At 51.1% G+C, this 15,753-nt stretch overlaps 1 protein-coding gene across 1 annotated transcript; it reads right to left on the reverse strand.

The window, feature by feature from the left end:
• Positions 1–1,217: 1,217 nt before the first annotated feature.
• On the reverse strand, positions 1,218–14,545 carry LRRC15 (leucine rich repeat containing 15). Its single transcript, XM_019723275.2, has 2 exons — positions 14,352–14,545; positions 1,218–6,637 (listed from the first exon to the last, which is right to left on the reverse strand). Exon 2 carries the CDS (start codon positions 6,632–6,634, stop codon positions 4,883–4,885), a length of 1,752 nt encoding a protein of 583 aa, XP_019578834.2. The 5' UTR covers positions 6,635–6,637; positions 14,352–14,545; the 3' UTR covers positions 1,218–4,882.
• Between the last annotated feature and the right edge of the window lie 1,208 nt (positions 14,546–15,753).

Here is a 15,753-nt window from a genome sequence, read left to right on the forward strand (position 1 = left end):
TTGTTGGGGTGATAGATGGGAGGGGTTTGTGGGCAAGATGAAAAAGTGAAGGATTAAAAAGTACAAATTGGTAGTTACAAAATAGTCATGGGGATGTACAGTAAAGCACAGGGAATATAGGCAATAATGTTGTGATAACATAGTACAGTGTCAGATGGTTGCTGAACGTATCAGGGTGATCACTTCTTTAGGTATAGAAATGTTGAATAACTATTGTGTACCCCTGAAACTAATGTAATGTTGTATGTTTGCCATATTTTTAATATAAATCTTAAAAAAAAAATAAAAAAAAAAAGAACTCCAGGGATTTTCTGGGAGAAGGGATGAAGACTTTAACCCTTTCCCCATTATCCCAAATTCCAGAAACCTGTCTGAGTGGACAGGTGCAGTGGGTAGGGAAGGACAGTAAGGCCCTGCCCTTAGTCATTGAAGGGGTCCAGCCCCGTGATACGGTGAACACATTATTGACCACTGTCCAGGTCCAGCCTCCTGGGACAGGCTTACACCTGGCAGAGGGGACCTAGGGGCTAAGAGAACCCAGGCAAATATGGTTTGAAGCCCCTTTACTGAGCCCTGCAGTGGGATATAGGAACAGCAGAGAGGATCACCTCTCTCAAGCACTGTGCCAGCAGCTGTGGCAGCCACTGGAACCTGGAGACCTGATACAGTCTTGGGCCACCTGGACACTTGGAGGGAGTCACCTTCACTCAGATGGTGTCTTCTGAGAGTCTGTGACTCACTGAGCCTGGGGCTGAGCACTGATAGGAGTCCACAGGTGCAGAATAGTCCTACCCACCGAAGCCAGTGTGCGTTTGCACGCATGTGCATGTGTGTGCATGTTAAACAAATGCTGAGTGAACGGCAGTGCCTTTTTGGTGACATAGACGAAACTCCAACCTGGGAGTCTGGAGGTCTGGGTGTGTGCAAGCTCAGCCATTAGTTCACTAGGTGATGATAGGAAATTTACTTCCTGTCTTGATCACACTTTCTTCAGCTATAAAATGGTTGGACCTATTCTTAAGACCTCTTCCAGCCACAGTAGCCTATAGATACCATTTGTTATTTCACTTTCCAAAGGTCTTTTCTCAGCCTGGAATCTATTCTCTGTGAGGGGCTATCTGGGTTGGGCTTGCACACATGTGATAAGGGCAGAATAACTGTTGTAAGATCCTAGCAAAGACATCCATAGAGAGCACGTGTGTCCTGTGTATACCATTTATTGTTGATTCTGTACACCAAATTTGCTACAAGCGAGCAGCATACAGCAGAGACAGACCCCCAGCAAAGATGGACCCCCAACCCTGCCCACCAGGGCTCACACGCTATAAAATTCCAGGGGGCCTAGAAATCTCTAAATGCATCACCAAGCACCTGGGACTATTTGCAATGATTCTCTAAGCAAGGCAAACATGATCTACTATTGAAGGCAGGATGAAGGCAATGGATTGGACAACAATCCACCCTTAGGTGAAGGAGAAAGCTCGGACCAGGAGGAGTTTGGCCTGGAGGACACCCACCCACCTTCTCTGAACTGGCTTCCTCCCCAAGACCACCAGCAGCTCCCCAACAACCCGGATTCAGGTCTGGCTGTGATCCATGGCTGATTTCTTTGAGAGGTTTACAGCTAAAGACTGGGATAGATCTGCTCTCTGTTTACCAAATCTAGTTACCTGGTCATCTCTAGCTGTCTGCTCTCCATAAGCGTCCAGAGTTTGGAAACAGATTTCTGAAGCTGCTCTACCCTGACATTTGGAAGGTTGTGAAAACTGTTGTTGCCGATGGAGAGTGCTGAGAACTGTGTTGTGCCTTTAAATTCTAAACAGAGGAACAATGTACACACAGCCCAATAATTTCCATGACAGGGACCACTTTTTCTTTAATGGATGGATGTGTTTAATTTTTCCCTGTATTTACAGTGTTTGATCCACACAGTACCAAGTGAGACGTCAGTGGCGAAGACTCTGGGAAGCAAAGGAGCAACAGGAGAGTGACTCCCATTTCCTTTGGCTTAATGATAAAAGCTCAGGACAGGCCAAGAGGTCTTGTGCAAAGTTAGAAGAGAGAAGGAACTCACAGTCTGTTGAATACCATTGTGGAAGAATGAGCAGTGTTAGACTCTATCACAAGGAGATAACGTGGCACTCATGCACAGGGCTATTGTGAGAGTTCAAAAGAAAATGCCTGCTGAGTGCTTTAAAGGGGTAAGCATTTTTGAGAAACCGTGGTTCTAACTGTTCCTTTCTCCCATCATAATGGATTGAGTTTCCTTTCCACCCAGCTTTTCAGACAATATGGTTCAGAGGGGCCAATAGGCCTGTTGAGGAAGAGGCCCAAGGGCTCCATCCAAGCACTCTGATGGGAAAAAGGAACAGGCAAGGTCAGGTCAGGCAAAGGGTCCACCAACTCCACATGAAGTGCTGCTGGTGGTGGGGTCATCTGAGGACAGCTGCCCTCAAGCCAGCCTTTGGCCTGGGGACACATGTTCCTATCCTGCACCAGAAAGGAGGGTACTCCAATGTCATGGCCAATCTGGGTACCCAGGGGTTCTGGGCTCAGATCGGCAGGGCACACTGGATGAAGAGGCCTCCTTCCTCACCCGTCTGCCCCCACCGGCCCACTTGTGCTTTCGCACAAGGAGACACTGGCGCAGGCGCATAAGGGACACCTTGAGGAATGCAGTGCCCCCTGTGCTTCTCGGTGGAGCAGAGCGGGCCAGGCTTCCCCTTTTGGCCCCAGGACTGACATGGCAGGCCCCCAGGACCGGAATGATGTTCAGGCCCCAAGCGCTGCGCTCACTTCCTTTTGGGCCCTGGCAAGCCTTTGTACGTGGCTTGTTGTTACAAACATTTTGAAAACATTTTAGAGACCCAGATTTACCGTTTGCCGGTGAAAAGCTCCATCAGTAGAGTGAAAAGCTACCAAGACACTAGCTCTTACACACATCCCTTCCTGAACTTTTTGTTGGGGACCTGTCAGCATTATGCTGCTAAGGTCCCAGGGGATTCCTTTACTTGTCTTGTGGGGCAGAGGGAACCAGTAAAAGCCAGTGAGGATGGAGGGCAAATTTCCAAATCTTTATATTGTTGGCTACAGCTCTTCGTGGCTCATGGGCAGACATGGGCACCTAAAAGTCTCCATTTAGAACTTTTACTTCTAAAATGGTAGATCACTTGTCCAGAGAAAGATATGAGTTGCCATGAGCATAACTTCTTTACCAGTGTGAATACGTGTGTAGCAGGAAGAGCAGCAAGGACAGGTATTCACGTCACTGTAACTCAAGGTGGAGAATAACCTTGGACCAAACAATTCAACACTTATAAACAGACCACAGGCAGGAGGAGCTCCAGTGTGACCCATCTGTGTACCCTGATATTTCCTGCTGCATATAAGAATTCTGAAGTTCACTTTCTAGCTGACTAATGTTGGCAGAGAAGTTTACCACCACATTAGAGGGATTTCTGGGTTCCATTACACTTGGCTGCTCAATTAAAGGATCTCATCGCTGAGGTATTTCACTTCCCCCAAATGGTGAGTGAAAATTAAAAACAGATATAGGCATATCATGGCCATAAAAGGCCCAGGCAGAAGGGCCTCCAATGAGTAGCAGACAGCTTGTTGGCAGGGAAGGGTGTGGTTGCATGTGCCTCTGTAGTCGAGATGCTTCTGACCTGGCCAATCTGGGTGTCTCAGGGTCTGGGGATTTAATAAAATCTTCTGTCCAAACCAGGGTGGACCCTCATCTCCTCCACCCCTGGCAGCTGGACTTTTGCAAGGGCTGACTGGTGTGGGGGGACAGTGGGGAGCTTGTCCTGGCTCATGGGGAGCCAGTTCCCAGGTAAGTCCATGTCATTCTCATAAGCCCCAGTCTTTTCTCCAGTAAAAGCCCAGGATGGAGGATACTGGTGATGTCCTGTTTCTTGATCTGATTCTCATTACCCGGGTGTGTACAGTTTGTGAAGATCCATCAAACTACTATACACTTCCATGCTCCCACTTTTCTGTATGTATGTTATACATCAGTAAACAACAGTTAAAAGAGAAAAACCCTGGGGTGAACACAAGGACCCCCTCCCCCCAGGTACTAGGTTGCTTTCTCCATCCAGTACGAATAAGCTGATTCTGATATTTTTAGGGGTCAGGAATTCTACATGATTTTATTCCTTAAAGGACTAAAAAAATTAAAGCAAAGTTTGCAGTTTGAAATATTCTCTAAAAGGCTGACTGGTTGCACTGGTGCCTTCCTTCCTTTTCCAGATAAACATCTTGAGAGAGACACTGATGACAGCTCTCTGTCTCCAGCAACTGAGCAACATTGTTCCCCCTCTCTTTCATAGCATCCCGAGAGACCCAGTACTTGGAAATTCCCAAGGAACCACTTAAATGATTTGAAGCCTTCTTTGAGGAGAGAACTCACCCTGCCTTCAGGAGCAGAAAATCAAGGGAGAACTTTCATTTGAGGGGACAGGGTAGAATCATGCCACAAACAAGAGGAGCAAAAAGAGGGAAATCAACTTACAGAATACTTGGGAGAAGGGCTGTCCCGGTGGAGAACTAGTCCCACAAAGTGAGCAGACATGTAATAAGTGAGTCTACAGAGGCGCAGGGAAGGTTGTTCTTGGAAGAGAGCTGGTGAGAATTTGGAGGAGGGGCTTTCTTGAAGGAAGCCCAGGGACATGAATCGGAAACCCCGCCATGGCCAGTTGGATCTCCCTGGTGATGAGAAGTCCTGCACGAGCAGGTCAGGAAAAGGTGGGGGCACCTATCTCTCAGGGACCAGAGCGAGGGAGCAGAGGATGGCTCTGTGGAAGGCAGACGTGGAAGGATGGAACTCCCAGATCCTCTGTGGTCCCAACGTTCCCTAGGCCTGCCTCCAGCCTGCTCCTTAACACTCATTGGGTGCCTTCATCTGCATCAGGACCGCGTGGCTCCTCTTCTTGCAGCAGCAACAGCAGATGCAGGCAGCCAGGGAGCAGGCCAGGGCAATGAGGCCAATGACAATGGCGGCGATGGCCAGCCCACTCTGGGCCCGGGTCATGCCCATCACGCCACGGTCCTCGGTGACGCTGATGGTGGTCAGATCAGTGTAGTCCTCCACAGGCCTGGTGAACTCAGTGGTGGTGGTGGAGGTGGTCTCAGGGTAGCTGGGCGTGCCCGGGTACCGCGGCGTTTCCGGGTAGCTAGGCCCCTCAGTGATCACTGGGGCCTGGACACTAGGGACAGCAACATTGACGTTGATGATGATGAGGGACTGGCCTCGGACATTGGCTGGGCTGAAACACACTGGGAGCGCGTCTGTCCCCAACCTGGGCTTGTTGAGCAGGAGCCAATTGCGGAGTGGAAGGATGTCTGAATCACACCTCCAGGGGTTGTCATAGAGCCGCACCTCACATAGGTTCCCCAGGTGATCAAAGATGCCCACAGGCAGGTTCTCCAGCTGGTTGTTCTGCAGCTGGACGGTCATGAGGCCATTGACATTGGCGAAGATATTCCCTGGGAGCTGTCTGAGGCGGTTGTTCTGCAGGGAGATGTTCTGCAGATTGACCAACATTCGGAAGACGTTCGCATCCAGATCCTGCAGTGCATTGGTGTGCAGGGACAGCTCCCTCAGCTCGGCCAGGCCGTTGAAGGCTCCCGGAGAGATGTAGTTGATCTGATTCCGGCTGAGGATCAGGACTTGCAACTGGTGGAGGTTACTGAAGATGTTGTCAGGTAGAGAAGTGAGGTGGTTGTCATAGAGCCAAAGCTCACGCAGGTTGTGCATGGGTCCGAAGATCCCTGGAGTGAGCTCCTTCAGGGAATTCCCAAAGAGTGTGAGACGGTTGAGCTGAGGCAACTGCATGAAGATGCCGGGGGGCAACTGGGAGATGTGGTTGTTGGACAGATAGAGCTTCTGGAGGTTACGGTTGTTGTGGAAGAGGCCAGGGGACAGCACCCCAATCTGGTTCTGCTGCAGGGCCAGCTCCTGGAGGTTGCCCAGCCCATCGAAAGTGCCCATGGGGATGTCTGAGAGCCTGTTCTCACACAGCCGAAGGACCTGGAGGTTGCCCAGGCGCTGGAAGACCCTGGGCGAGAGGTGGGTGAGGCTATTCTTGCACAGGTTGAGCTTGTTGAGGACCACCAGGTGGTCAAAGACGCCATCGGGGACATATTCCAGGTAGTTGCCATGCAGCTGCAGTTCCTTGAGGTTGCTGAACTGGGAGAAGTGCGCCGGCTGGATCTGCACCAGCTGGTTGCTGGATAGAAGGAGAGACTCAAGGCTGTCCAGGCCCCGGAAGAGGCCGATAGGCAGCACCTGCAGCTTGTTGTTGGCAAGGCTGAGGTAACGCAGGGAGCCCAGGTTGCGGAAGGCACCAGGCATGATTTGGGACAGCTCGTTCTTCTCAATCCTCAGGGCGATGAGGGCCGAGATGTTGTGGAACGGGGACTCGTTGAGTTCGGTGATGTGTGTGTTCAGGATCTGCAGGCTCATGGCGTTCCAGGGCAGAGGGGTGGGCACTGCCACGATGCGCGCCCCGCTGCACTCCACCTGGGAGGTCCGGGAGCAAGTACACTCACTCGGGCAGCCATAGTAGGCCAACCCGGCACCCCAGGCTTGGCAGCCCACCAGGAAGAGGAGACACTGTTTCAGAGGCATGGCCTGTGTAAGGAGAGAGAGCACACACGAGTCAGAGGCATCTCACCGACACAGCAGCTGTTTGTAAGCCAACATCAACCTTGGGTACCACACACTGGCTTGCCTCTGAACCCCATCAGCACCTTCCCAACTTACGCACCCTGTGGTCTGCTCTGGTCAGCAAGCCCCTTTGCCTTCCCCACGCCTTCCTACTTACATGCCTTTGACCCTCAGTCTCCGCCACCTGGAGGGCTCTTCCTCCCCATCCAAATCTTTCCCATACTTTCAAGTTTAGCTCCAATGCAGTCACCTCTGAGAAGCTTTCCCAGGTTCCATGAGTCAGCATGAGCTTCCCTCCCATGCAAGTGGTCTTCCCAGCTTCCATCATGGCCCACACCACAGCCAGCTCCCTATGACATGCATTGCGTTCCTATCTGTGTTCTTCACTAGTCAGTAAGTGTTTCAAGGGCAAGGATGTGCATATTTCACCCCTATGGGTTCCTTAAGGCAGGAACAGTATCTTATCCTTCTCTGTAGCCCTCATAGCACCTGAACTTGGGGAAAGATGTGAAGGCCACCAACCTGGTGGCCTGCTGGGAGGAGCCACAACACCACACAGAGGCGGGGCACACTGCTCATCTGGTGGAAAACACCACAGGAAAGCTGGGCTTGCCTCTCCCTGGGCCCTGCCCCGCCCTGCCTCTCCCCATCACCGCTACCAACAACCTGCACTGTTGTTAAATTTTGTTAACGTGTTTCCCCTGTGTTTCATCTAGGTTTCATTCAAACTGGCTTCCCAATAAAAGGAAATGATCCGCACAGTTTCCTACCTCACTGGAAGGGACTGCTGTGGCTTAACCCAGGCCCAGGGCCTTCCATCTGGGTACTAGCCCAGTTTCCACAAAGAAACACTGAGTGGCCTTGGGAAAGTCCCAGAAAACTTAGGATACACTTTGAGCTAAAAGGTGGTAGGTCCAGGTGTAGGCATGGTGATCTGGGAATGGGGTCAAATTCACGAAGGTTTGCTGTTTGAGGTCAGGGATGACGATAATTTTATACATATGTGAAATGTATAGAACATGAAGACATGGGACACGGGGACTGGTCTCTGCATTGAACATGTAAAGACCACTAACCAACTGTTTGACCTTGAATGAAGTGTGAGGCCCCCGAACTCAGCTTCCTCGTCTGTAAAGTGGGGACGACAACCTCTGCCTCCTCTTGAGGCTGTTTGGAGAAGCAAACGGGAGAATGGATGTGAGGGCATCCCGTACAGTGTTGGGCAAACCTGTACAGGTGTTCCAAGCTCATCTACAACATGGACTTTAAAGACAGGAAGTTCTCAGACTGCCTCTGACCTTAGCATTCTGAGCCAAAGGACCAAGGATTCTGTATACATGTAGAGCATCTATACTTCCTGTCTGCAGTTCAGAGGGGTCCCTAACTCCCAGAGGGTCAAGAGCTGCTGAGCATACATTCCCATCATTTTATGGAGAGCCAGGAAGGAAGCAGGGAAACTGAGGCTCAGAGCTTAAAATCCAGATCTCCAGGTTCCTGGGTGAGTTCCTTGAGTGTTAATGCAGTGCCTCTCCTTTCAATGAGCTAAAACCCTGAGTCAGAGGAAGGAATTTCAGATGAAAGCATGTAAGGTATAAACTGGCTGAATGAGAAGGTAATTTTCTGGCCTCTCTTTCTTCCCCTGAACTCATGGAGTCCTGAGTTTGGCCGGTAACTCAGAATAATCCAGGCTTCCTAATGTGGCCTCAGCTCAATATACCCCTGCCCATCGCCCAACAAGCTTACTCTGAGGACAGAACTCAGGTTCATCTCCCACCCACCAAGACCTTGATTTTTCATTTACTCACATCCCATCCAAGCTCTGACCTGCTGTACTTTTGTAGTAAGGGCTTGAGTAAGTATGTAGAGCAGTAGAGGAAAGAAAGAATAACTTGGGCAATTAAGTCGGTGCAAAGAAACGGGGCCTGGTTAAGATATGGAGACATCTGAAAGGATAAACTTATATAGACAAAAGTCAGGTCCAGAATTTGAGAGCAGAAAATGAATAGCCTACACAGGGACACAGAAAAAGTGCCTCATCATCCACCCCAGGAGAAAGGCTTATTGATGGTAACAAAACAATGGAGGCTGCCCACAAAGATAATGTGACCTTAGACTGCATTAGTAGAAGTATTAAGTGTGGAACTAAGGAGGTGATGGTCTTACTCTATACTGACCTGATCAGGCCACACCTATAGTGTTGTGCTCAGTTCCACCCTGAACTTCAAGAAGAGCAATGACAAACTGGTCTCTTGAGAGTCTTCTGGAGAAAGGTGAGAGGATGATAAGGGGACTCAGAAACCATAACATCTGAGCACCCATTGAAGGAACTATAGATGAATAGCCAGAAAAAGAGAAGATATGACGAGCCAAGAAGCACTTTCCTAGTATACACAGAGGGCTGTCCTGGAATAAAGAATGCAGCCCTACTCAGTGTGGCTCCAGAGATCGAAACTAGTGGACAGAAGCTATGGGGTAGCATATTTCAATTCACCATCAAAGAGAGTTTGTCCAAATCAGAATGGACAAGCTTATAGATGTAGTAAGCCCCCCAGTCACTGGAAGTATTCAAGCAGAGGCTGAGCAACTTCTCAATAAGGAAGCTGGAAAGAAGATTCCTGTATCTGCTATGCTATTGGTATTGACAGCTGATGTCCTGTCCAAGACTGTAGGGATCAAGGCTGAGCTGCAGAGCGAGGATATGACAGCCACCTACCAGGAAGATGTGTCTGTGCTCCCGGGGGTCTGTGAGGGCAGGTGGGGGCGTTTGCCCATCCCCTCGGTACATACGTGTGTGAGAGATTTACCCCCTGGACCGACTTACAACAGGTGAAGCTCTAATTGCTCCTGGTGATGTGCTACCTAGCATGTATTTATTTGTAATGTATATGCCTATGGCCAGTATGCTTGAAATGGTGTCATAACCCAATGTCAGAGACTTGGGCACTAAATTAAATGCCCACAACCTGGCAAGCCTGGCAGTCTATGTTGAGTTCCCCTCAGAGAGTATGGATGAGGCCCCCCCCTCCACCCCCCTCCCCCGAGGACCCACCTCAGACCTTCTCTGTGTCTGCATTGCCCAGCTGGGGAGGGGGCATGAGCCAGCCCCAGGAAGTTCCCATGGCCAAGGCAGGGTGCTCATGCCTTGGGAGAAGGAAGGAAAAGATCATTCCCTTATGGGAACAGAGCCACTGTTGTTTAAAATGGACCACACTCAGCTTGACAAGTATTGCAAGCATTTGCAGATTTTCCTTTTTAGAAATCCTCATGTCGGCAGAGCCCACCCAGCATCGCATGTAGCAGTTTCCTGTTTTCTAGCACTTGTCACTGCCACAGCTGGCACTGACTGCTCCAAAGGACCTCCAAAGAGCCACCTCAAACCCAGTGGCAGAGCTGTCAGGGCAGGGCTGGAAGCCAGCCAGGCCCTGGGATTTTCAGCAAATGTTGCAGGCATAGGCAGCAGCCCATGGCCCTCGGGAGCCCAGCACACAGCAGCCGAATATAATAGCCCACGCTGCCCAGTGCCGCTTGGGAGCCATGACAAATGCCAGTTAAAGACCCACAAAGCTGCCTTAATTACACCCTCCTCCCCACGGCAGCAGAGTGAGTCCTCAGTCACTGCAGCGACTCGGTCCAGCCCCTTTCTGGGAGGGGGCGCGGCTGGGCATCTGTTGCCAACCCGGGAATTCAGTGAGCTGAGCAGACAGCTCGCTCGGACACTCTGACGCGGTCCCTCCCCAGGAGTGAAGTGCTTGGAGCAGGCGCTCTGGCTGTGGGTCTCTTCAGCAAGAACAGCCTGTGATTCATGAGCAAACACATAATTAGCCTCCAAGCCCTGGGCTTTGTTGGTTGGTAGGTTGGAACTTTGGGGGTTTCATACCGTCATTCTCATTCCCTAAACACGAGCTTCCCTGGGAGGAGACGCCTTCTTATTTCAATGCCACGGAGCAAAGCTTTTGGTAAGAGCCTGGGAGATGAGTGCTACTCTGGTCTTGATACTAAGCTCGAGTATAAGTTTAGGCAAATTCTCCAGAACTCCTTCTTGCAAAGACTTCCAAGGGCCCCTGGCAGCTCTTTTATCTTGTGACCGGAGACAGAAAGGAGATTTGGCCTGAAGCCCCCCCATCGTCTTCATCCTCACTTCCCTATAGGTCACGCCAAACCACACCGTGCCACCTGACCCAGCCCCACCTTCATACTCATCTTTCAGGCCCACCTTGTGCCAAGCAAGGCAATCCCACTAGTTAACTGGTGCATCTTTACATGGCCAATAGCTCTTTCGTGGGATCCAGGGAGTCTCTGCCATGCCCCCTCCCAGGGCACCTGGGAAACTGAGGCCCAGAGAGATCTCCCTCCCTGTCTCGTGCCCTCTCCCCACCGAGGTCTCGCGAAACATGGCCTCATCTGCAGTGAGATGGTGCCCTGTCGAGCTGAGGGAGATGCCAGGCTTGGAGTTGTTGAGGGGTTATCTACCCCGCACCCCACAGCCAGCGTCAGCCTTGATCAAGCTGCTCATGGGTTCTCAGTCCTGAAGGTCTGAAGACACTCTCTGACTGGGAAACTCCGTATATCCAGACCCCCCCACCTCACTAAACAGCGGGTAACCACCTCCTCTCCCAGATCAGTACATAAAAGTAGCCTGGAAGTGCCTTGGAACTTTGCTTCATAGGGTTGGGAAACTAATCTCACAGGGTTATAGCTGTGAGGATTAAATGAGTTAATACACGTAAAGCTCTTAGATTCATTCTTAGCACAAAATAAGTAGCCCCAAACTATTACTTGTAAGTGTTGTTCATTCTGTTGTGGAATAAAATCAAGGTCTTTGGAGGCTCCATGCACAGAGACCCGGATCCTTAGGTAAGGGGATGGGGCAGGGGGCCGGGGTGGGGGGGAGCTAGCTGGACCCTCCATTTTCAGCAAATTCCTAAACTCCTCAAGTGGCTGTGAGGCAGGTGACCACAGCCCACTCGCAGAAGCACCACTCGAGGCCTAGACGCCTGGGACCCACGCTGCTGGCCTGCATCATTTGCTGCCGGGAACAGAGCTTTGACCCAGGGTCAGGAAGGCTGAAGGTCATGCTGCAGGCCTGGGCCAGCTCCTGCTATTATGGTTCCTTTCATGGCCATTTCTGCATCCCCGTCAGAAATATGGGCTTTGTGCTAAGTTGAACCCTGCTGCTTCTAGAAGCAGCACTTAGGGACCAGGGCCTGCGGGGTGCAAGGGCCTTTTGAGACCATCTGGTCATTTTGTAAGCAGGAAAACTAAGGGGCCCAGAGGGAGGAGGGGACTTGCTCAAAATCACACAGTCATGAAGATTCATGACACCCAGCTCTGGGGTCTACCTAATCGCAGAGCTTGGTAAACCCCTGAACCTTGTCACTAGACTTCAGGACCTTGTCAGCCATGTGTCTGGCAGTGCCTGGAAAGGGACAAGAGGTGGCTTGGCTCCTTCCATCCTAAAAGGATCTCAGGCTCATATACAATCCCCCCCTCCAGCTTTATGAGTCAAGTCAAGTGCTTCTCCCAACTCCGAGGCTACGTCCTAGGACGTCCTTCCTTAGGGCTGCTCTGATGCTTGTGTTTGTCCAGTTTCACCTGAGTGGTCAGGCGGAGTGGAGGGAAGAAACAGAAGGGGTCACCAGAGGGGTGGATCTCAACACACAGCCCCATTGAGGGTGGTACCCAACTTTGGAATGCTCTACCCTAAACACAAAGCATGCAAGATCCCCAAGGGAAGACTCGCCACACCCTCATCTGCCACCTGGCGTAATTGTTGACCTCATCTCTCATGACCCTACAAAGTCAAAATATTGTTCATTTGTTTAAAAAAGAAAATGAGTAAGAAAAAGCAAGTCCTTTCCAGCCCCAGGGTTAGAGAGGTACGGCTTCCTGCAGAGGCCAGAGCGGGGCTGCAATTAGCTTGGCAAAAGCAGCAGGAGATCCTGGCAAACGTGGCAGCAGAGCAGGGAGAAGTTCCCACGTGGGGCTCTTCTTAAAGAAGCCGTGGGCTACAGCCCCTTCTCAGGGTATCACCTAGGGGGCCCAAATTCGATAGAAATGGATCAGCCCCTTATCAAAGCATCTGGGAAATAGTTCCAAAAGCCTGTGTCCCAGAAGCCAAGGGAGGCAGTGAAAGTAGAAGCTGCAGTCCATCTTTTGTGGTCAGAATTGAGGGAAGCAAATTGCCCTGTGTAATCACAGCCTCAGAGTGTTTGCTGCCAGGATCAAGTTGGAACAACGTCTCTCCCATCTCTCCTCCTTTCTCTACATCTGGACCTACTCCCACCTGTGCTCCCCCAGCCCCTCCATTTCCTGAGCCAGCCCAAATAGTGTCCATTGGCCCTGGGGAAATCATTCTGTGGGTGCCCTGCCTTTCTGTTGGGTCTGTTCAGAACGCTTCCCCCTGGCCTGACGTCTCTCACATGCTAGTCTCATCACGGCAGGCCTGCCCATCTGACTCAGGACCACAGGCAAATGAGACTGTCTGGCCCGGATTGTACCCCATATGTTTAATCGATGCAGAGTAAAAGAAATGACATCTGTTAGAGGATTTCTAAGGTGAGGAAGCCAGTGGCACCCACGCACATCTGAGAACCAACTGAGATATAGTGATATAATCCCAGATAATCCTAAAGCAAGAGCCAGAGTGTGACCCACGGGCATCCAGCACCTTCAGTCTGAGTGATGTGTCATCCAAGAGATAGTTGCAGCCTGCCCTAAGGTGACACACTTGGCCCTGGAGGTAGACTGGCTCTCTCACACTTTGGCATAGGTGGGAAGCTCTAGAAAACTTTCTGTTGTGCACTTTTGGTTCCTTGGCCCCGCCCCTGCCTCCACGTGTGAGCAGAAACACTGGTAAAAGTACAAGAGTTGCAATTTTAAGTGCCTACCACCCTCATCACAAATCCATCCCAGGCCCTGACTCTCCCTGCTCAAAGGCAGTGGCCTTAGCCACTCCCAACACTCTGGCTGGCAAGAGGGGAAAGCTGCCAGAATGGGGTCATCTAATCACACACAGACTTAGAACAATTCTGAGTCCACAGCTGCATTCCTAACTGGAAATCTGAACCAAGCCGCAGCACATCTGCTCGAGTCACTTTTGCAGCAACTGCGAGTCTATGAAAATAAGACCAATCTCTCGCCTGGGAAAGCCGCCCAAAGGAAGGTGTCAGCGGCCCTGGACAGACCCAAATGTAGGACAGGCCCACTGGTGGTCACCCAGGTAAGTGCGGTGCAGGAGAGTGTGGGTTCTTACGGAATCTTAAAAAGAGAAACTCTTATTTCCTCTAGTGGAGCTAGTATCCACAAAGAGGTAAACTCGAGGGGTTAACTGGTGTGAGAATTTGGTCAACTTTCAATGCCTCTTGCCCCTCCAAAACGTCTTCTCAGCACTTCAGGGTTACATCATGGGACGTAAGAACAAATGAAGGCGCGTCAGGGATCTGCAGAGGGGCTGGTGGCTCCATGCGCGCCGGGCAGTTGGGGGCCCGGCCCCACACCCCTAGGGCACAGGCGCCCTTCGGCGGCGTTGCCGGAGCACTCCGCGGCGCCACGCCAGCCCTGCCCCTTCTGGAGTCTTTCCCGGGGGTAGCAGGGTCAGCAGAAAAGGGGTGGGGGTAGGATAGCCAGATCCAGTCAAGCGGGTGGGGACGTGGGGGAGACGGGCCGGCCGCCTACTTACCAGCAGCTCGGCGCCAGCCCGCCCGCCGTCGACTAGAGGGAGCCCGAGAGGAGGACGTGGGACGGCTCACGGCTGCAGCATGAGTGCGGGTGGCCGGTCGCTGCCCCGTATTTAAACGGTCCCCAGCGTGAGTCACGGCAGGAGGCGATGTCGGCGTGGTGGCGGGGAGGGGCGACCGCGCCGCTGCAGGGCCCCGACGTGCAAGGACAGCAAGTCAGACAAGGGAGTCACAACCTGCGTGCGTGCTCAGGTGTAAGGGGTTTTCTCCCGCCACGTGTTCTGTTGTTGTTGTTGTTTTGTTTTTTTGTTTTTTTAAAAAGAGCACATTTTCGTCTTTTCTCTTTTCCGCCCATATTCCTTTTGGACTCACTCGCTGCATTGCCCATTGCGGCTCTAGAAAAGAATGGTGGCTTTAAAAAGGCATTCATTCTTTTCTTTTCTTTTTTTAAGCTTTATATTTGGAAGTAATTTCAAAGTTACAGGCAATTTGCAAGAGTAATACAAGGAACACTTATTTGCTTAACCCAATTCACCTATTGTTAACATTTTGGAAAAAGCATTTATTTTAAATTCCAAGGAAAGGTAAAGTTACCCCCACAGCCTCCCTCCTAAAAACATTGTTTCAATTCCCTCCTGACATAATCCTCTGTCCTCTCACTGCCCCCTCCCAGAGGTGGGTATGTACGGCCGTCAAGGGACACATTTGAGAATGAGGGGCTCTGTAGGCCCTTCACCTCTGCATCAGAGCCCACGTCCAGCCACCCCAGTGGGGGACAAGAAGCCATTTCCATTCGTGGCATCACTAAGAGGGCAAGCGAAAGGGAGAAATAAGTCATATTTGGAGGGGCAGGGAGGCTGCTATACCCCTAGTTACCATACTCCAAGAAGGAGCCTCAACTAGGTCTGAGCTGCATGTAACTAAGCTACCTGCCCTCCCCTGGCTCAGTTTACCCTCTTAGACAAGTGGGGAGAGTGATATTTACACACAGTGCCTCATGGAATGCCAAGAGCCCTAATTAACGTTTGCACTGGCTTTCAGATCTGTGATGAAAAGAAAACATAAAATTGTGTAGTGTTATTAGTGAAGTAGCCACTTGGGTGGCTTGCCATGGTCAAGCCATACAGCCTGAATCATGCCACCTTCCTCCTCACCCTGGCACCATGATTCAGAGCCAGAAACAAAAAGTGCCCTGTCCATGAGCCCAGACGACATGCAACCCAGAGGGGTCAGGCTTAGAGTGCATCTCCACACAACTCCCATCTCTTCAACCACCAGCCTCCCTTCCAAATAATAGTCTATGTGGAGAACTCCCTCCCTCTTACAACTCTGGTACCTCCGCATCCCAAAATTGGGGTCTTCAACTGCATTGCCATAACACCTACAAAAATAAGAATATCTCCT

Source organism: Rhinolophus sinicus, linkage group LG01, assembly GCF_036562045.2.
Source record: "Rhinolophus sinicus isolate RSC01 linkage group LG01, ASM3656204v1, whole genome shotgun sequence".
Lineage (NCBI taxonomy): Eukaryota > Metazoa > Chordata > Mammalia > Chiroptera > Rhinolophidae > Rhinolophus > Rhinolophus sinicus.